The 21939-nt window shown below is 34.9% G+C and overlaps 2 protein-coding genes across 3 annotated transcripts in view; both read right to left on the bottom strand.

The window, feature by feature from the left end:
* PALS2 (protein associated with LIN7 2, MAGUK p55 family member) overlaps positions 1-12324 on the bottom strand; it is a 67353-nt gene extending 55029 nt beyond the window's left edge. For both annotated transcript variants that reach the window (XM_053896635.1, XM_019443621.2), the window contains exon 1: positions 12208-12324. In XM_053896635.1, the coding sequence (XP_053752610.1) occupies positions 12208-12324 (117 nt within the window). The remainder of the gene's footprint in view (positions 1-12207) is intronic.
* LOC128775478 (translation initiation factor IF-2-like) overlaps positions 12214-21939 on the bottom strand; it is a 46763-nt gene continuing 37037 nt past the window's right edge. Inside the window, exon 3 of the mRNA XM_053896732.1 lies at positions 12214-12326. The gene's annotated coding sequence lies outside the window, so the exon portion shown is untranslated. The remainder of the gene's footprint in view (positions 12327-21939) is intronic.

Genomic DNA, 21939 nt, shown 5'->3' with positions numbered 1-21939 from the left:
CTTAACTAAGAAAAAAGAGAGAAGACAGAGATTTATTAATAGCAGAAATGAAAGGGGGGGCCATTACTACTGACACTATCAATAAAGGAATAATATGAACAATTCTAAGCCCAGAAATTTGATAACCTACATGAAATGGATCGATTCCTTTAAATACACAATCCAACAAAACACACAAAAGGAAATATAGATAACTTGAATAGTCCTATATCTGTTAAAAAATTATATCAATAATTAATAACCTTCCCAAACAGAAAGCACCAGGACCACATGGGTTTGCTGGTAAATTCTACCAAACATTTAAGGAAGAAATTATACCGATTCTCTGCAATCTCTTCCAGGAAGCCGAAGAAAAATTTCTTAATTCATTCTACAAGGAGAGCATTACTCTAATACCAAAACTTGACAAAACCTTAATTTGTCATTATACAGTTATTAAAACCCAGACAGACATATTCAACACAAAGTATGAACACTAATGTACACTATGCACTTTAGCGAATTAAGTTTTAATAGAAAAATTGAAAAGAAAGTACAGAGAATTTCCATGTATCTGCCTCATCCTAGTTTCCCTTATTCACACCTTGTATTAGTGTGATATGTTTGTTATAAGTCAATTTGATATACTATTACTAACTAAAGCCTATAGTTTACATTGAGATCCATTCTTAATGTTGTATAGTTCCATGGTTTTTGACAAATGCATAATGTCATCTATGCACGTTTACAGTATCATATAGAATAACAGTTCCACTGCCCTAAAAATGCTCCATGCTCCACCTACTCACCCCTCTCTTGTACTTCCCCAAACCCTGGCAACTATGGATTGTTTTGTATTGTCTCTATAACTTTTGCTTTTTTCCAGAATGTAATATAGTTGGAATCATACAGTATATACTCTTCTAAGACTGGCTTCTTTCATCTAGAGACATGTATTTAAGGTTCCTCTGTAGTTTTTTTGAAGCTTGATAGTTCAATTCTTTTTACTGCTGAATAATATTCCATTGTACGGATACATCACACTTTATGCTATTAAAGACATCATGGTTTGCTTTCAAGTTTTGATAATTATGAATAAAGACGCTATAAACATTCACATGTAGATTTCTATGTATACATAAATTATCAGCTCACTTGGGTAACTATCAAGGAGTGCAACTGGGGCACCTGGGTGGCTCAGTTGGTTAAGAGTCTGAATTTGGCTCAGGTCATGATCTCACAGTTTGTGGGTTCAAGCCCTGCATCAGGCTCTGTGCTGATGGCTCAGAACCTGGAGACTGCTTCAGATGCTGTCTCTCTCTCTCTCTCTCTGCTCCTCCTCCCCTCGCGCGCGCGCACACACACACACACACACACACTCTCTCTCTCAAAAATAAACACTAAATTTTTTTTTTTTTAAATTAAAGGAGTGCAGCTGCTGGATTGTATGGTAATACCGTGTTAGCTTTCTAAGAAACTGCCAAAGTGTCTTCCAAAGTAGTTGTGCTATTTGCAATACTAACAGCAATGAACAAATAGCTTCCTTTTTATAATATAGGCCTACTTCAGAGATACTGTGGGTTTGGTTCCAGACTACCACAATAAAGATAACATTGCAATAAAGAGAATATCGCAGTAAAGCCAGTCAAATGAATTTTTTGGTGTTCCGGTGCTTATAAAGTTACTATAGTCTATTAAGTGTGCAATAGCATTGTGTCTGAAAAAAAATGTATATACCAACTTAATTAAAAATTACCTTATCACTAAAAACTGCTAACCATCATCTGAGCTTTTGATGAGTCATAATATTTTTGCTGAGAGACTCACACCTCGATGCTGATGGCTACTAACTGCTCAGGGTGGTATTCCTGAAGGTCTGGGTAGCTGTGGCAATTTCTTAAAATAAGACAAAATGAAGTCTACTGCATTGATGGACTCTTCCTTTTACAAATGATTTTTTTTTTTTTTTTTTTTGTAGCAGGAGATTCTGTTTGACAGTCTTTCCCCTACAGTAGAACTTCTTATAAAATTTAGAGTTAATCCTCTCACACCCACCATTGCATTATCATCTGTTGCTGTCATTTCAACAATCTTCACAGCATCTTCATCAGGAGTAGACCCCATCTCAAGAAACCACTTTCTTTGCTCACCCATAAGAAGCAACACCTCATCCATTAAAAAGTTTATCATGAGACTGCAGCAATTCAAATATTATAATGAAAAAGTGCAAATATCTTGAGAATTACCAAAATGTGATAGAGACATGAAACAAATGCTGTTGGAAAAATGATACAAATAGATTTGCTTAATGCAGGGTTGCCACAAAGCTTTTATTTTTTCTTTTCTTTTTCTTTTTTTTTTTTTTAGAAAACCCACAGTATCTGTGAAGGGCAATAAAAAGAAGCACAAGAAAATGAGGTATGCCCATGTACATTTTGCAAATATTTCCCCCCAATCAGTAGCTAGCTGTTTCATTCTCTTAAAGAGGAAATTTTAAAATTTTGATAAAATCTAATTAATGAAATTTTTCATTATGCTTCATGCTTTTTATGTTTTACCTATGAAGTCTTTCTCTAACCCAAAGTTGTGAAGTTTTTATGTATTCTTTTAGATGTTTTAAAATCTTAGTTCTTACTTTTAGATCTATGATTTGTTTTGAGGTAATTGTTGTATATAATGTGAGGAATAAGATATTGTTGATTTTTTTGCATATAAATATTCTATTGTTCCAGCAACACTTATTTAAAGAACTATCATTTCTTCATTGAATTACCATGGTATTATTAATAAAAACCAGTTGACCATACATGTGTTGGTCTCTATCTGGGCTCTAACCTGTGCCACTGATCTATACCAATATTACACTGTTTTCTTTACTGTAGGGTAATAGTAATCCTGGACATCAGGTTGTAGAGAACATCAAATTTTGTTCTTTTTTAAAACTGTTTTTGTTAGTGTAGGTCCTTGATAAATTTCACTATCGTCATGTCAGCCTGAAATTTTGACTGCTATTACAGGGATTCTATAGATCAGTTTGGGGAGAACTGACATGTTAAAGACAAATGAACCTTCCAAACCCTGTATGTATATATGTATGTATGCCTTTAATTTCAGCATTTTTTTTATCGTTTCCAGTGTACAGGTCTAGCACACATTATTAAATTTACTATTTCTTTAATTTACAATTTCTGATTCATTGCTAGTATATAAAAATTTATGTAGATCAATCTTGTATCCTGTGACCTTGCTAAACTCACTTGTTAGTTTTAGAAGGTGTGTTTTCCCCCCCGCTTCTGGTAGATTCTTAGGGTTTCAACAGAGACAATAATGTCATCCTTGAATAAAGATAGTTTATTTTTTCCTCTTTAATCTGTATGCCTGTTCCTTCCACTGGCTAGTACCTCCAGGTATAGAAGTGAATGGAAGTAATGAAGTCTGAACAGGAGTGATCACAGAAAGACGGCATTCTATATTCCACCAAGAATTATGATGTTAACTATGGTTCATTTTTAATAGATGTCCTTTATCAGGTTGAGGCAATTTCCTTTTCAATTTACCAAGTTTTATCAGGAATGAATAACGTTCAATTTTGTAAGATGCTTTTCCTGTGACATAATCACATGATTTTTTTTATGTTATCATTAAAATGCTGACATTTATTGGTTTTCAAATGTTAAGGCAGTCTTGCATTTTTGAGCCAAAACTCACTTAATTAATGGAATATTTCCTTTCTTGAAATGTCTTTAGCTGGCTTTGCTATTAGCGTAACAATAAGCCTCATAAAAGTAAATGTTCCTTTCTCTTCCTTTGAGGAAGAAATCAAGTAGAATTGGTATTACTTCTTCCTTATAAGTTTGACAGAATACTCTTGGGAAGCGATTTAGGCTGGAGCTTCGAGAAAGGTTTCAAACTGAAAATATTCAGTTCAAAAAAATAAATATAAGGCTATTCAGGTTGTCTATTCTTACATAGGTTTTAGTTGTATCTTTTAAGGAACTAGTCAATTTCACCTAAGTTGACAGATCTATTGTCAATAAAGTTCTTCATAATATTTATTATTCTTGCAATATCTGTTGGATTTGTACTGATGTCCTTTTTCATTTCTGATACTATAATGTGTGCCTAGCTAGAGGTTTACTTATTTTACAGTTATATTCAAAGTTATATTGACTTTTTCTATTTTTGTCGTTTATATGTTCAAACTTATTTTCATTATTTACTTCTTTGTCCCTATTTTGAATTTGTTCTTTTTCTATTTTTTGGAGGTGACTTATCACTTAGATGACTGACTTATATATTCTCTTCCAACTAGACATTTTCCTCCAAGCATTGCTTTGACATGTATTTTCATTTTCATTCAATTCAAAATAGTTTTTTTTTTAATGTTTGTGATTTCTGCTTTGACCCAAGGCTATTTAAAAGTATGCTGTTTAATTTCCAGATATTTGGTAATTTTTCAGATAACTCTGCTACTGAATTTTAGTTTAATTTTGCTTTAGTTTCATAGGTCTGCTACAACCAACTGGGGTGAATTCTGCCCAATGTACTGTGTAGTATGAGGACTCTCCACTCAGGCTGGTGGCAATGCAAACTATTCTCCATCCTTTGTGATCTCTGGAAATTGTTTGGCCTACTGTGCTTTCCAGGGGATCTTCCTTCTAACTCTAGAGGCTTACTTCATATATATACAGGTCAGTACTCAGCCAAAGATTTGAGGGGAGATTCTAGAGCCCTTTTTGTGTTCAGCTTCCTCCTCCCTGATTCCAGTCAGTCACTTCAATCTCCCCAGATCCTGACCTCTCTGAAGACTACTGGCCGGTTGTGTTTCCTCTTGCTGTACTGCAGCCTGAAAACTACACTCAACTCAGTTTCAAAATGCTCACTTCATTTGTTTCCTTTCTGTCAGGCATCATGGTCCTATGCTGCCTGCTGTCCCATGTCTAAAGACAGTCTCTCTCCCATCCCATATTTTGCTAACTTGTGAGGGTAATTCAAGAGTATTTTTTTTCTTCCTTATGGCTGGGGTGAACTTTATTCATCCTTATAACTTTACTTTTGGTGGTTACCCTAGAGATTTCAGCATGCATCCCTTTTTATATATCATAACCCATTACTTTTATCACTTCCTGAACAACAAAAGAATCTTACAGTTGACTCATTAAGTCTCTCCTTCCTTTTAGGCTATCATCTTAGCATACTTCACTTATATACAGGTTATAAATGCCCCCAAGACAAGGTTATTATCTCATCTTAAAAGTCAATATTATTTTATATTTACCATTAATATTCTCATTTGTCATTCTGTCAGAAAAACTCTTTTTTTGCATTTCTTATAGAGTAAATGGAGATTATTTCTTTCAGATGTTGTCTAAACTAATCTTTATTTTGCTTTCATTTTTGGAGCTACTTTTGCTGGAAAGGAATTCAAGGTTGGCAGTGTTTTTCCTTCAAAATTTTAGTGATTTTAATGCACTCTGTTTTCACATTCATAGTCCCTGTTTTATTGCTATTAGTCTTATTGTTTCTCTTTAAAGATAATGTGTATTTCTTCTCTGATTGCTTTACAAATATTCACTCTGTTTTTGATTTTCAGGAATTTAACTATGACGTTCCAAAAAATGTTTTTCTATATACTGAGGTTCACTTTGCTTCTTGAATCATCAGTCAATGTTGTTCACTAATTTTGAAAATTCTTGGCCACTGCATCTTCAGCTATTTCTTTTGCCCCATTTTCCCTCCCCTCTTTCTGGGATACCAGTTACATGTGTATCAGATCTTCTGAGTATGACTTACATATTCTCTCTTTTCTTTTTCCATACTTATACTCGGCATTTCAGTTTGCATGCTTTCCACTAACTGTACTTAAATTCATGAATCCCCTTTTCTGCCATGTTTTATCTATTCATCTCATCAAATGGGCTTTTAATTTCAGATATATTTTTGAGTACTTCAATGTCCATTTGATTGTTAATTGACACACACGCTATATTTGTTTCAAGTGTACATTTGACAAATTTACACATTCCTCAGCGCACACCATAAGTATAGCCACCACTTGTCACCATACAATATTATTTCCATATCACTGACTATATTTCCTATGTTGTACTTTTAATCTCCATGACTTATTTTTTACAACTGGAAGTTTGTGCCTCTTAATCCCCTTTACCCATTTCACCCATCTCCCACCCACCTCCCCTCCAGCAACCACCAGTTTGTTCTCTGTATTTGAGAACTATTTACAACAGCCAAGCTATGGAAGCAACGCAAGTGTCCATCGATAGATGAATGGATAAAGATGATGTGGTATACTGGGACTACGCCAAAATAAAAAGCTTTCGCAGCAAAGGAAACCATCAACCAAATGACAAGGAATCCTATTGAATGGGAGATGTTTGTAAAATGGGCAGAGGACCTGAAGGGACATTTTTCCAGAGAAGACATACAGACGGCCAACCGACACATGAAAAGATGTTCAACTTCATTAATAACAAGGAAAATGCAAATCAAAATCATAATGAGATATCACTTTATACCTATTAGAATGGCTAGAAGCAAAAAGACAAGATATAACAAGTGTTGGCAAGGATGTGGAGAAAAAGGAACCTTGTACACTGCTGGTAGGAATGCAATCTGATGCAGTCACTGTGGAAAACAGTATGGAGGTGCCTCATAAAATAAATAATAGAAGTACCACATGATCTAGTAGTTCCACTACTGGGCATTTACTGAAAGAAAACAAGCATGGTAATTTGAAGATACTGGCACCCTTGTTTATTCCAGCATTATTTACAATAGCTAAGATATGGAAGCAGCCCAAGCATCACTGATACATGAATTGATAAAGATGTGTGTGTGTGTGTGTATACACACACACACACACACACAATAGAATATCACTCAGACATTAAAAAGAATGAGATCTTCCCATTTGTAAAATACAGATGCACCTAAAAGGTATTACACTAACTGAAATAAGTCAGACAAAGAAAGACAAATACCATATGATTTCATTTACATGTGGAATCTAAAAAACAAACAAAAAGCACAAACAGACTCATAAATACAGAATACAAACTGATGACTGCCAGAGGGGAAGTAGGTGGAAGGATGGGCAAAATATGTGAAAGGGAATGGGAGATAACAGACTTCCAGTTATGGAATGCATAAGTCACGTGAACAAAAGGTACAACATAGGAAAGCAGTCAATGGTATTGTAATAGTGTTGCATGGTGACAGACGGTAGCTGCACTGGTGGTGAGCACAGCATAATGTATAGACTTGTCAAATCACTATGGTGTACGCCTGAAACTAAAATAACACTGTGTCAACCCTATTTTAAAAGGAAAAAAAAAAATTTTAATGTTTATTTTTGAGAGAGACACACAGAGGGGAGAGGCAGAGAGAGGGTGAGACACAGAATCTGAAGTGGGCACCAGGCTTTGAGCTGTCAGTATGCACAGAGCCTGACGCAGGCCTCAAACTCACGAACAGTGAGATCATGACCCTAGCAGAAGTTGGACACTTAACTGACTGACCCACACAGGCACCCCTCAAAAGAAAAAAAAATTTTTAAAAGATTACATAGTGTGTGTATATATATGTATATATGTGTATATATATACACACATTGATATCCATACAACAATGGAAAACTACTCAGCCATAAAAAAGAATGAGATCTTGCCATCTGCAAAATATGGATGGACCTAAAGGGTATTATGCTAAGTTTAAATAAATCAAAGACAAATGCCAAATGATTTCATTTATATGTGGAATCTAAAAGACAGAACAAGGGCGCCTGGGTGGCTCAGGCGGTTAAGTGTCTGACGTTGGCTCAGGTCATGTTCTCGTGATTTGTGGCTTCGAGGCCCAAGTTGGGCTCTGTGCTGACAGCTCAGAGCCTGGAGCCTGCTTCAGATTCTGTGTCTCCCTCTCTCTCTGCCTTTCCCCTGCTCACACTCTTTCTCTGTTTCTGTCTCTGTCTCTCTCTCTCTCAAAAATAAACATTAAAAAAGTAAAAAGTAAATTAAAAAAATAAAAGAACAAATGACCTTTTGATTGCTTTTTATTCTAATTTTCTAGTTATATTTTAAATGTCTTCACTTTCTCTTTTCTTCTATTAAAAAGATATTAATAAATTATTTAAAAATATTTGTTTATAAACTCTAATAAAAGCATCATCTATGGAACTGCTTCCATTATTTTTCTCGTGATTATTAGTCACATATTCCTGTCTCTCCATGTGTCTAGCAACATATGCCTCTCTGTTTCTTCAGCAACTTAACCATTTTTCCTCTACTTGTACCGGGAGTATTGGCGGGCTGTGACTTAATATCTCTTTCTTGGAAGTAGATGTCTTCCCTTCCTCCTAGAATTTCTTTTCTTTCATTGTAGGAATACTAAGTTATCATTGCTCCCATTTATTGAGAAACTGCTTGAATGTTGGATACTATTGGTTATTCTGTTCTTAATTTCATTTTTATCATAAGATTACATTACACTAGTACCTGAGCTGCTCCAAAGCCATCCAGCCATTTCCTTTATTGAAAATAGTGATCAAGATGATCCTCCATAAGGCCAGTATCAATGGCACCAAAGCCACATTAAAAATAATTTTTTACCAGAAATTCTTAAGAATACACATGCACACAAAAACCTGTGCTGTAGTAGAAAGAGCACAGAATTTAAAGAAAGAAAACCTGGTCTACACCTCATCTCTGTCACTTACTAGGACAGTGACCTTAGACAAATAATTTTTGTACTTTGAATCATGATTTTCAATTCATTAAGTTGCTGTGAAGACAAAACAATGTATTTTGTTCCTTTAATGTTTATTTTTGAGAGAGAGCGAGAGCATAAGTGGGGGAAGAGCAGAGAAAGAAGGAGACACAGAATCCAAATCAGGCTCCAGGCTCTGAGCTATCAACATAGAGCCTAACATGGGGCTCGAACCCACAAACCATGAGATCATGACCTGAGCCAAAGTCAGACGCTTAACTGAGCCACCCAGGTGACCTCAAAACAATATATTTTAAAGACCTCTGTAAATTATAAACACATTTTAAGATGTCTTACATAATATTATTATCTAGTTTCTAAATCTACAGATCAAAAGCTATAAATTAAACAAATACAGAGACACAGGTATAATAGATATGCTGATAATAAAAACTGACAACTAACACCAAAGGAAGAGTCAAAAACTATTTTAAAAGTACCAATTAGAACTAAGGGTGAGTTAGTCAATATAGCCTAAGTAGCCCCTACATATTTCAATGGACCCTGAAGCTATTAGTCTACCTTGACCTGGTACAGTAATTGGTATTTATGATAAGAAGCTTGAATTTTAAAGTAAATCATATCCTGGGCACCTGGGTGGCTCAGTCGGTTAAGTGTCCAACTCTTGATCTTGGCTGAGGTCCTGATCTCATGGTTCATGAGTTTAAGCCCTGCATCAGGCTCTATGCTGACAGCCTGGAGTCTGCTTGGGATTCTGTCTTTCCTTCGCTCTGTCCCTTCCCCACTTGCACTTTCTCTCTCTCAAAATAAATAAACTTAAAAAAAAGTAAGTAATCATATCCTTTATTATTACTATTAAAATAAAGTATTATCTAATAAACTTTAGACTGCAATCAAAAATTACTAAACTAGAGTCTCTCCTAGGAACTTCCACTACTAGTAGACTTCCACTAAGTTACAGCACATTTGAATGGTTTATTTCAACAATATTTGCTTATGGAAATAAAAGGGAGTGATGGGGGAGGGGGAGGGATGGAGGAGGGACTTGAGAAAGAGGGAGGCTAGACCACAGCATCAGTAACCTTGTGTGATGTGATCATTAACCTTTCTGGTAAATGTAGCTGGCAGTTCTCTGAGGTACCTCGTTAGAATATGAGGAAAGCCACACAGATATTGCACAGACTATTCAAAGATTATTTCATTTACACTGAGAGCTATTACTCTGCTTCCATGTAGCAGAAAAATGAGGTTACAACAATTCTTTTTTGTATTTTTTATTTTTGTGATGAATCGTCTTATCAATAGACAGAGACCAGCTAATTTGGCAATGAGAAGAAAATCAAAGCAGATGTAAGCCTCTCCATTCACATGTGCCCTTCCCCCGGAGATCTTCTCTAGCTAACCTCACCTGGTCTGCCAGAAGAGGAGTGAAGGAAAGATATTCACCATAGTGTGACTGCTTAGAAGTTCCTGTATGAAAAGGAATAATTTGAAAGCACTTGTGATGGTTTATTAGTTTTACAGGATTCTCTTTTTCCTGGTTTCTCTTTAGAGGGGAAAATAACATGAATTCAAAAGCAATTCCAGTCTGAAGCACAACTATTTGCTTGCATAACAAAAATCTCTCATCTTTTTCTACATATTAATAGTCTTAAATGAGTTAAAAAGAAAAATACTTTTTAATGTTTTAGAACTCTCTAGTAATAAAAAATACAAGAAATAAAATTTTTCTTTCATATTCCTATAATTCTCCAAAGTATTAAAATAAGTATTTAGATGTTTGGGTCATTTTTTTTTCAAAAATGCTAAATCTGAAATCAAATGCATTGACCATTTAGTTTTACAGAATAGGGATAAATTAATTGGTTCATCAATTATTTATATAGACAGACTAAGGAAGAAGCTATTAACTGCTACCAATTTTATATTATAGGCATTAATGTTTATGAAAGTATTTTTTAAATTTTAAATAATATCCATAAAGTTGTAAAAGCAAGTTTGAAATACTAACTGAAATCATTTCTGAATCTATCTCTCGTTGTGTAATTATAACAAACAAATGTTTGATTTCCTCTGAAGTCCTGTTATATCTTCCCAAGTTGTTAAATACACTCTTAATTTGTATTTATTGAAAGACAGCTCAATGTGATAAAGTTTTTATTTTCCTTTAAGTTAATTCCAGGTACTAACTTTACAAATTCTTTTCCTATTTAGAAATTTTGCTTTGTAAACATTATAGAGTTGGAGAAGCCATAACTCATTAACCCTTATTTTGTTAGAATAAAAGGTTGGGATTGGTATACTATAAAAAAAATTACTAAATTTAAATTCCAGTTGGGTAATATACACATGGATTAGTTTGTACGGAGGAGCCAAAGCCTTTCTATCATGGGATCTTAGAATGGGTAAGGTTCTGAATACAATGAGGATCTGCATCATTAATTCACTTTTACAAATGGAAAATTTTGTAAAAGTATCATTTTATACAAGTTAGAAGAAAAAAAGATGGCACCTGGGTGGCTCAGTCGTTTAGGCATCCGACTTCGGCTCAGGTCATGATCTCACGGTGTGAGATGAGAGTTTGAGTCTCACACTGGGGCTCCTCTGCTGTCAGCATGGAGCTTGTTTTGAATTCTCTGTACCCTTCTCTCTCCGCCCCTCCCCTGTTTGTGCTCTCTCTCTCTCAAAGATAAAACAAACATTAAACAAAAAATTATAAAAAAAAAAGAATAAAAGAGACTGTGGTTAAAAAATGATTATGGGAGGGGGTGAAATCAACATACTAGGTAGGAGTGCAAGAGGCAAAGGGAGAGAAAAGATGACTACACGGAGGACAGATCAGAGAGCACATGTGGCACAGAGTTCCCAAGAGCAAGAATTATTTGAGGGAATGCTAAAGAATGGGAGAGCTGGGTTGTGAAGTAGTTAATACACCACGCTTTAGTGATATTTATAAAAATTAATACAGGAAATAGTATAAATGAAATAAAACTGGACCAAAAATACTTGTAAAAGTGTATTTATGGATGAGTTAAGGACATAACTACAGAGTTCATTACAAAAAATACTCAGAATATCAGGGTTAGCCATGAAAAGACAAGATTTCAAAAAGTACTAGATATAGGAAGTCAAGAACCAGAATGAAAAACAGGTACATGTTCTAATGTAAAAGAAGAAAATCAGTATCTTGCTATTGTTGAAACGGAGATAGCACCAGGATCTTTTTCACAGGTTCTGTTACCATTTCCCTAAAACTTTAAATGTGTTAGGTTAAAACTAAGAGTCATTTTATCTTGTATTAAAAGTCTGCACAGGTGAGGCAAAAGTGGTCTAATTTTTGTGTGCATGATTTCATTATGTGATAAGTGTTACTATTTGCTAAGCAAAAGGTATATCAACCAAGTCCTAAATTAGTAATATCTAAAAAGACTTCTGAAAAGACAATTTTAAAACTAATTGAGTAATCTTATGAATAAACCACTATACCTTAGCAAGTGATTTTACAATAGGATTCTCCATAATCCCCTTCAGGAAAATAAGGTCTATTTCTTCTGCTCCTGTAGATGAGGGCAGCTCTGTAAGGTTATCCAACACTTGCTGCATTGCTGCTAAGATAAAAGCAAAAAACAAAACAAAACCAAAAAAACTTAAATTACAAGCCATTATGAAATATAATTATAAAATAAGATATATTTTATATATGTAAAATAATTTAAATAAAAAGACATTAACAATTAACACTCTTTTGGAAAGTTATGTTTTAATAAAATGAGTTGTTAAATGCTGTAAGTTTCAAGTTGAATTCCCATGAGGACAGTTTTTTGTATGCCATTTGGGCTTTATCAGACTACCTTATACATACTTACCACTTTGCAGTTGCTTTATATATTTTTTTAATTTAAAACTTACTCAAGAAGAAATACAAAATTTTAATAGATCTATAAAAAAGTAAAGAGATGGGATTACTAATACAAACTTTCCATAAGCCCAGAATTAGATGGTTTCACTGGTAAATTCTATCAGACTTTAAAGAGGAATTTAAAACAATACTTCACAAACTCTTCAAAAAAAAAAAAAAATAGAGGGAATACTTCCCAATTATTCTATAAGATCTTGATACTAAATCCACAAAAAAGTATCACAAGAAAATTACAGTCAATATCCTTTATAAATATAGATGCACAAATCTTTAATATAATACTGGCAAACTAAATCCAGCCACATATGAAAAGGACTGTACACCATGACCAAGTACAACTTATCCCAGGAATATAAGAGTGGTTCATCAACAAATAAAAGTCAATCAGTGTAATACACTGTATTAACAGAACAAAAAAAAAACATGGTATCTCAAGAGGCACAGAAAAAGCATTTGACAAAATCCAAACCCTTTTCATGATAAAAATATTCAACAAACCAGGAACAGAAGGGAAATTTCCAAACTTCATGAAAGGTGTTTATGAAGAATCTATAACTAACATGATACTTAATGGTGAAAGACTGGATGCCTTCCCATAAGATCAGGAACAAGGCAAGTGTGTCTACTCTTGCCACTTCTATTCAACATTATAGTGGAGATTCCAGCCAGGGCACTTAGGCAAGAAATAAAAGGCATCCACACTGGAAAGAAATAAGTAAAACTATCTATTGTTGCAGATGATAATACCTGGTATACAGAAAATCCTAAACTACACACACAAAAAATTACTGAGTTCAGCAAGTTATGTTTTGTTGCAGGATACAACCGGAAAATACAAAAATCAAATGTATTTCTAAATATTAACGATGAATAATCTGAAAATGACATTATGAAAACATTCTTTTTACAAGAGCACTAAAACAATAATTACAAATAAATGCAACAAAGGAAATGCAAGATTTATACACTGTAACTATAAAACATCATTGAAAGAATTAAAGAAGACTAAAATAAATAGAAAGATACCTTATTTCCATGTATTGGAAGTCTTAATGTTGCTAAATTGGCAAACTGATCTACAGACTTAATGCAATCCATGTCAAAATCTCTGCTGCCCCCTTCCCTTTTATTGCAGAAACTGATAAGCTGAATGTTATAAAGTTGTCAAACATTCCCAAACTAATTTGTACATTTAATGGAGTTCTAATCAAAATGCAACAGACCCTCCCACATGTTTTCAGGCCAGGTCTGGCTTGTTCCCCACCCCCCCACCCCCCCCACCCCCCCCAATAAGGAAATGGCCAGGGAGTTCCAGGAAACCTGGGCTAATGAGGCAGGGGAGTGGGAAAAACCAATGCAGTTCTCCACAGGTTGGGGAGGCCACAGTGTTTGGCAGTAACTGGTTGTCCTGGGGCAATGTTGTGCTAGTGAATGTCTACAGGAACCTGGTATACATTGTCAGTTTTAGTAAAAAGCAAATCATGTGCTTTACAAGGAAATCTTGAAAAGGACCTCAAGTCCCTTTGGGACCCATGCTTCTACCCGATATTCCACTATTCAGGCTTCATGATATGCAGTATGAACCCTAGCTCCTTGGGAATGATGATGCAAGGCTGGTACAATGGAAACCCAAGGAAATCAGAATTGTTACAACTATCTAACCAGGATGAAAGCTCTGGATGCCATCCATGCCTATGAGATCCCGTTTCAAGCTGAGGCTGGTATCCCCCTTCCATTATGGGTGAGAACTCCCCCCCCCCCCCCCACCTGCTAGAACTTTGAATCAGTAGTACTCCTTTCATGGAGTACTTGAAGCCCTCAGCGGTACCCTGTTCCTGCTGGATGGCTAGATGGCCCACTATGGGATATGGGTCGGTAGCAAGTACTGAGAGAGTACTTGCTCTAACAGGAGACCCTGACCAAGCTGGCCCACCATGGTCAAGGCACAAATTGGGAGCTGTCTGCAACACCAACAGTCAGCAGCTAGAGACCTAACTAAAGTCTCCCCAACAGCCATCATGTAAAAAACCTCCTCTCCAGTTAGAAGAGTCAACATGCCAAGCACTTCCTTGAATTACAGAACTTTGAGGACAATGTAACACACTGGGGAGTACTCTGATAGAGCTGAAGGACTCTCATTGAAGACTGAGCCAAACAGACTGCAGTGTGCTTGCTGGGCAGGTTCAGACTGGAAGCCAAAGCCTCACTGAGTCCCAAGCTCCTAGAGATCATTCCCCAACCCCTTCTTATAGGCAGTTTCAGAACATCCACTAAGACTTTGTTTTCCCTTGGTAACACTTTTCTCTGGAGTTGAATTCAGATGTTATTTTTAACATTCCTGTCAAGGCTTCCTTAAAAGTCCTCACTTTTTTTCTTGTTCCTTTTTTTTTCCCCCCTTCTTGGTTTTGATCATAGTTTGTCTGCCTTGTTCCAGGCTATCTAATCCCAAAGGTGAGAGTTGAGATGAAGGGACTTGGTCTCTTCCATGGATTCCCCTTTTTACGTGACTGAATGAGAACCATCTGGGTTTTGGGCATCTTGGAGTAGATTAGTAGGGTAGGCAGACAGAAACTGGTGAAGAAACTGGTGAGGCAGTAGGTGTATATGGAACAACCTACCCTGGTGTTCCAGTTAAACCAGGATGTGGAAACACTAACACAACTTCCCTGACATGCAAGGATTTGCTCTGACACTTTCATTTCATACTATCATGAATAAAATGAATAATGTTCTGACCTGGCATAATCCCTTTCTCCCTCATGTATTGGGATGCTATGGGATGGTGTGAGGGAATGGTTTCCTCTAAATCAATTCATTGGTCTGACTTTATAAATTAGTTATCTAATAACATGACCTATTCAAAAAATGCCATTGTTCTTTTTAACAAAATTATCCTCAAAGCATATGAAAAAATGAGGAACTGTGAGAAAATTGTAACAAAAAATAATGAAAATTAACTCTATAAAATATTAAAACATAAATTAAACCTATCAAATCTAATGTATGTAAAACCTTAACACATTAAAGAGGAAGCTCTCTATAGTGGGGACCTAGCAAAGTTGAGTGGGAGCCAGGGAAGTAAAGTGTCCTCCTTTACTCAGAGATTCCAGGGATAAAAGAAAACCCCAAAACTCAAAAGTTTCCTACAAGTTCCACTCCTCCTCCATAATCACTATAGGATGGACCCTTTATTCAGAAGCTACATTCAATGAAAAATACAAATGGAATTCTTATTTAAGAGAAAAATATATTGAATATATATATTCACATATAAATATATGAATATATATATTCGATGACATATATAAATGGAATTCTTATTTATGACATATATGACATATATATTCAATGACACATATAAATGGAATTCTTACTTAAGAGAAAAGTATATTTAATCCAGATCATCCCATTACAAAAATGAACAAATCAAGAATCATCAAACACTTACGAAAGCTAGCAGCATGAATATGACTCACCAAATTCAACAAACAGAAACATTAACTGCCAAAGAAACAGAATTACTGGGGTGGGGAGTGGGGAGGAGAAAGAGTAAAAGTAAGAAAAAAAGATGAAATTATAATGTGTAGGAAGATCAAACTGAAAAATTCTCCCACTAAAAATTTTCTTTATGAGAAGAAAAACATAAAAAAACCCTGCTGTGGATCACAAAGACCAAAATTTACAAGATGATGGGAAATTCATTAATAGACAGAAGGAATTAATAAAAGGGAAAGCAGCAATCGATAAAAAACAAAACATAATTTGATCAATAAGCTGGCTCTTTCAAAAGACCTATAAAAATAGATAAATGCTTGGCTAGTCTGATTAAGACAAGACATAAGTAACACTAGGGATGCAATGAGAAAGTAACTGCAGGCAAAAAGAAGATTAAAAAGAGAATGTAATAAACAACTTTATTTTAAAATCTAGTCAAGTAGAGATTTTTCCTGGAAAATGTCAACGACAGAAGTGTAGGAGAAAAAGATAAAAATAGAAATAGATTATAATAGAAGAAACTGAAAAGGTTTTCAAAGATCTACCTTCTTAAAAAGACACAGGCCAGGAGAGATATAAGAATAAATTCTATCAAACCTTCAAGAAAGAGCTACTTCACATTTTTAAAAGAAAGTATAGAAAGGACTGAAAGCATTCCAACTTCAATGCAGATTTCAAAACTCAAAAAAAAAAAAAATGATATATTAAACTAACGAGCATATATGCAAATACCTTAAACAACGTACTAGCAAATTTAATCTAACAAGGTCTTAAAAAGTAACAATAGCCAAGTAGACTTTATCCTAGTAATATAAAGATGACTTAACATTAAGAAAAATATAATGTAATTTGTCACAGTATAAGAAAACCCTATCATCTCAATGTTTTGAATACAGCACATCAAATAAAATTAAAAACCTAATCCTGATGGAAAACTGCTACCATAATAAGAATAGAAGAAAGTCATTTTATACCAGAATCTATATGAACTATCATACTTAATGGAGAAATACCAAAGGCTTTACCATTAAAGTCAAAGATAAGACCAGAATGCCCACTCAGGCCAGTACTTTTCAAAGCTATATTGTAAGTTTTAACCAAGGTATTAAGACATGACATTTAAAAAAACTACAGATGTTAACTATCTACTTGGAAAAGTCTCAAGGAACCAGCTAAAAAATTATTTAAGTCAGGAGTTTTAAGTTAAAGGAGTTTTGCTAAGTGACTAGACATAAGAGCAATAAAGAAAAAAAAAAAAAAAAACTTTCCTAATAGTAATAACCAACTAGAAAACATCATTGCAGGGAAAAAAGAGATCCCATTCACAATAGCAACAAAATCTATTTTGCAAAAATAGTAAAAAATGCTAAAATAAAAATTTTCATCCAGATAGGTATGAGAAAAACTATAAAATACAATGAAGAATGCTTAAAATAAATAAATGAAGAGACCATGTCCTGGGATAGGAAGATTTAATACTATAAAAATGTCAATTCTCTCCAAATTTTTCTTTAAAAAAATCAATAAATCGTAATAGAAATCCCAACAGGATTTTTTAAATAAAATTATTCCAAAATTTATTTGAAAGAGAATATGGGTAAAAGTAGCCAATAATTTTAGAAAACAAAAGCATAAATATAAAGGAGTAACCTGCATTATCAAGTATAAAAACAGTATAAATTAAAATAGTGCAGTATTGACACAGCAATGGCAACAGACAAATCTTGAAAGAAATGAGCTTGGGAATGTAAACTGGTTGCAGCCACTCTGGAAAACAGTATGGAGGTTCCTCATAAAATTAAAAATTGAATTACCCTACGACCCAGCAATTGAACTACTAGGTATTTATCCAAGGGATACAGGTGTGCTGTTCTGAAGGGACACATGTACCCCAATGTTTATAGCAGCATTATCAACAATAGCCAAAGGATGGAAAGAGCCCAAATGTCCATTGATGGATGAACAGATAAAGAAGAGGTGGGGTGTGTGTGTGTGTGTGTACAACAGAGTATGACTCAGCAATCAAAAAGAATGAAATCTTGCTATTTGCAACTACATGGATGGAACGAGAGGGTATTATGCTAAGTGAAATTAGAGAAAGACAAGTATCATACGACTTCACTCATATGAGGACTTTAAGATACAAAACAGATGAACATAAGGAAAGGGAAGCAAAAATAATATAAAAACATTATAAAATAATATAAAAACATAAAAGACTCTTAAATATGGAGAACAGAGGGTTACTGGAGGGGTTGTGGGAGGGAGGATGGGCTAAATGGGTAAGGGGCATTAAGGAATCTACTCCTGAAATCACTGTTGCACTATATGCTAATTAACCTGGATGTAAATTTAAAAAATAAATTAAATTTTAAAAAATAAAGTAAAAAAAAGGAAATAAAATCTTTTAAAAAATTAAAAATGAAAGAAAAGAAAAGAAAAAAAAAGGAAAGAGATGAGCTACCCAGGATTTAATATGCTAAAGGTGACATTTCAAATCAGTGTGGGTAGGGTTCAGTTAAATATGGTAGAATAACTACTTGAGTTTATATTCTTTCCCTTCAGAACTTCTATTAAAGTAGTAGCAAAGTATTAATAAAGGTAAAGCCCTACAAAAATAAAGAGAAAAAAAACAGGACAAAAAATAGCAAAAAAATATTGGAATAATACAAAAAGAAACTAACTTAGAGCAAAGGTAGGCTCTACCTCCTAAATACTTGTGGAATATAACAACTTCTTTCCATCGCCCCCTCATGAGTCCTAGCCATCATCATTTCTTGTCCAGACTACAAGAGCCTCTCTTGTGTATATGTGTGTGTTTGTGTGTAATTAACTGAAACCTAGATTTTATGGCCTGTAATACATTGCTAGATTCAATCTGCACCATCCTTTATAGCTTTAGCTATATCAATCCTATCCCTGTCCTGATGCAAAGTCCTCCTTCCACTTACCACCCCATATTCACAACCACTTTTGTGTACTTAATTCATACTCACCCTTTAGGAGCAGGATTTCTATGTCCCTGGCTGCCCCAATTAGGATAAATTCTCCTAACATATATTTTCACAGTATTCTATACATTATAACTCTGATAAACCTATAATTAAGTACTTTGATATTGGTTTAATGTACAATTTCTTTTCTAAACTCTAATTTAGCATAGAAATTGTATCTGTTTTGTTCAAACCCATATTCCCAGCCCACAGTCTGGTACATCCTACGTTCTTCATAATACAGTTTCAGTCACAAAAATGTACCATTTTTCTCCTACTAAAATCAAGAATAGGGGGTGCCTGTATGGTTCAGTTGGTTAAGCATTTGACTCTTGATTTCAGCTCAGGCCATGATCCCGGGGTTGTGGAATCAGGCCCGCATTGGGCTCACCACTGACAGCACAGAGCCTGCTTGGGATTCTCTCCCTCTCTCTCTCTCTCTCTCTGCCCCTCCCCAGCTCATGCTCTCTCTCTCGCTCTCAAAATAAACACCAAAAGAAAAAAAAAATCAAGAATAGTTTTAAATTATGTGTTGTTATTTATAAACAAAATATCTGCCTACTGCTTGGAATTGGCAAAATGTGGTGTAGTTTACAAAGCAGTAACCTTAAAACTACTAACTTTCCACAAATTGTATAATAAGCCATAAAGATAGAAATGGTATCTTTCAATGCTTAGTCTACTTAAAATGGCTTTTTCAGTAATCCTTCTCTATATTTCTAACTTCCTAGAATATAATTCAGTATGTAAGGTAAATATAAAAAATAAATTTACCCACCTATATTCTGTTTCAAAAACTCTTTAGAATTGTTTTATGTAAGCATTTCTAACTAGTTTTAGAACTATAATTAAATGAGCTATCCTTAATAAATTAGGATTAGAGTCTTAAGATAAAAAATCCTTTTGTAACCACACTTGGTGGTATATTCACTCCCATTCAACTCAACAAACTAGATTTCCCATTGAAAATTTGACAGGTAAGGGGTGTTTGGGTGGCTCAGTCGGCTAAGCATCCAACTTTGGCTCAGATCATGATCTTATGGGTCATGAGTTTGAGCTCCACATCAGACTCTGTACTGACAGTGTGGGGCCTGCTTGGGATTCTCTCTCTCTCTCCTCTCTCTGGCCCTCCCCCACTCACACTTGTGCGCGCTCTCTCTCTCAAAATAAATTAAAGTTAAAAAAATATGACACGTAAGTTAAGTTTTCATAACATGTTAAAATTTATTTCTGTTGTTATATTTTATAGATAAAACAACAATTATTTCAGCAGAACCACCCTGGATAATTTATAGAATTCCTGAAATGAAAAACAAAATCTCCTCCTATGTGCTTTTGGAAAGGTTTAATCAAACTTTTAAAGGAGGTATCTAAAAAGTCATTTGGACTACTTCTCATGTAGTTGCAACAGAGCATCAAAATTCTTTCTAAAAATATATTTCTAAGACAAATTTCTACTGAGGTTTGGACCAAATCAGGTTTCTTTACAACTAAATTGTGACACAGTATTTCCACACAACTAATTTAACCATCACAGCAGAGTTCATGCAAATCATTAATGTTAAGTCAATAACAATTGTTTTCCATAAAATGATAATATGCTGTCAATATTTTAGCTCTCAAACTAATATCTTGAAATTCTAATTTAGTTACAGTTATACCAAATCAAAGAAAAAAAACTTTGAACGTGCTCAGCTAATTTAATCAAAATTAGCTAAAGGCTTATAGGCTAGGTATGATGTTACATGTTGAAGCGACTACAAACATACTATTTTTGCTCCAAAAAACTGAAAACTAGCAGACCAAAATGTGTAAACATGTGTACAAAACACAATAGTGATAAGAACACTCTGAAGGAATCACAGTTCCGACTCTTGATTTTGGCTCAGGTCATGATTCCAGGGTCATGGGATCAAGCCCCACATTAGGTTCCATGCTGAGCATGGAGCCTGCTTAAGATTTTCTCTCTCTCCTTCCCCCTGCCCCTCTCCCCAACTTGTGCTCTCTCTCTAAACAAACAAACAAACAAACAAACAAAAAATGGGGTGACTGGGTGGCTCAGTCAGTTAAGCATCTGACTTCGGCTCAAGTCACAATCTCACAGTTCATGAGTTCGAGACCCACATCGGGCTCTATGCAGATAGCTCAGAGCCTGGAGCCTGCTTCTGATTCTGTCTCCCTCTCTCTCTCTGCCTTCCCCCACTCATGCTCACTCTCTTTCTCTCTCTCAAAAATTAACATTAATTTTTAAAAATCTATTATCTACCTATTTATCTATATGAAGCTGTATTTCCTAAAGTATTCCTAGAGAAAATCTAAGCTTGAAGTCAACAAAAGCACAGGCACAGTGAAGGGGCAACCATACAGGGTAAATAAGGAATCCCATACACAAGAGCATACATTTTAACCTAAGTACCCATACATTTCTTCACAGAGACAGTGGGTAGGTGTTCTGCATGGGAAGGGTTCCTAACACAAATGTTGGGACCTGAACAAAGAAGCCCGGAGGCCAAGGTAAATCTGGTTCTTCATAATGGACTCTAAAGAAGAAGGGGTGGAGGCAAGGCTACGATACAGGAGGGAATACACAAATACACAGTGTTTCAGGAAACAGGAAACTATTAGCATTTCAGGAACAAAAAATACTTTTGGCACAGGATTGTTCTCTGCCAAATGCCTATAGTGTTCTACAGTTATTATGACAACCGAAAGTTCCCCTTACTGCATTTTCTGACACATCTATAGGTGGTACCATCTTCTCCCCTTCTGTTCTTCCAACAGAAAAGCTTGCACTAATATGTTTTATCTCCA

This window comes from Panthera pardus, unplaced genomic scaffold (genome assembly GCF_024362965.1).
Source record: "Panthera pardus isolate Hobbes unplaced genomic scaffold, ASM2436296v1 HiC_scaffold_8, whole genome shotgun sequence".
In the NCBI taxonomy this organism is placed as follows: domain Eukaryota; kingdom Metazoa; phylum Chordata; class Mammalia; order Carnivora; family Felidae; genus Panthera; species Panthera pardus.
This window is presented reverse-complemented; position numbering and strand designations above follow the sequence as displayed.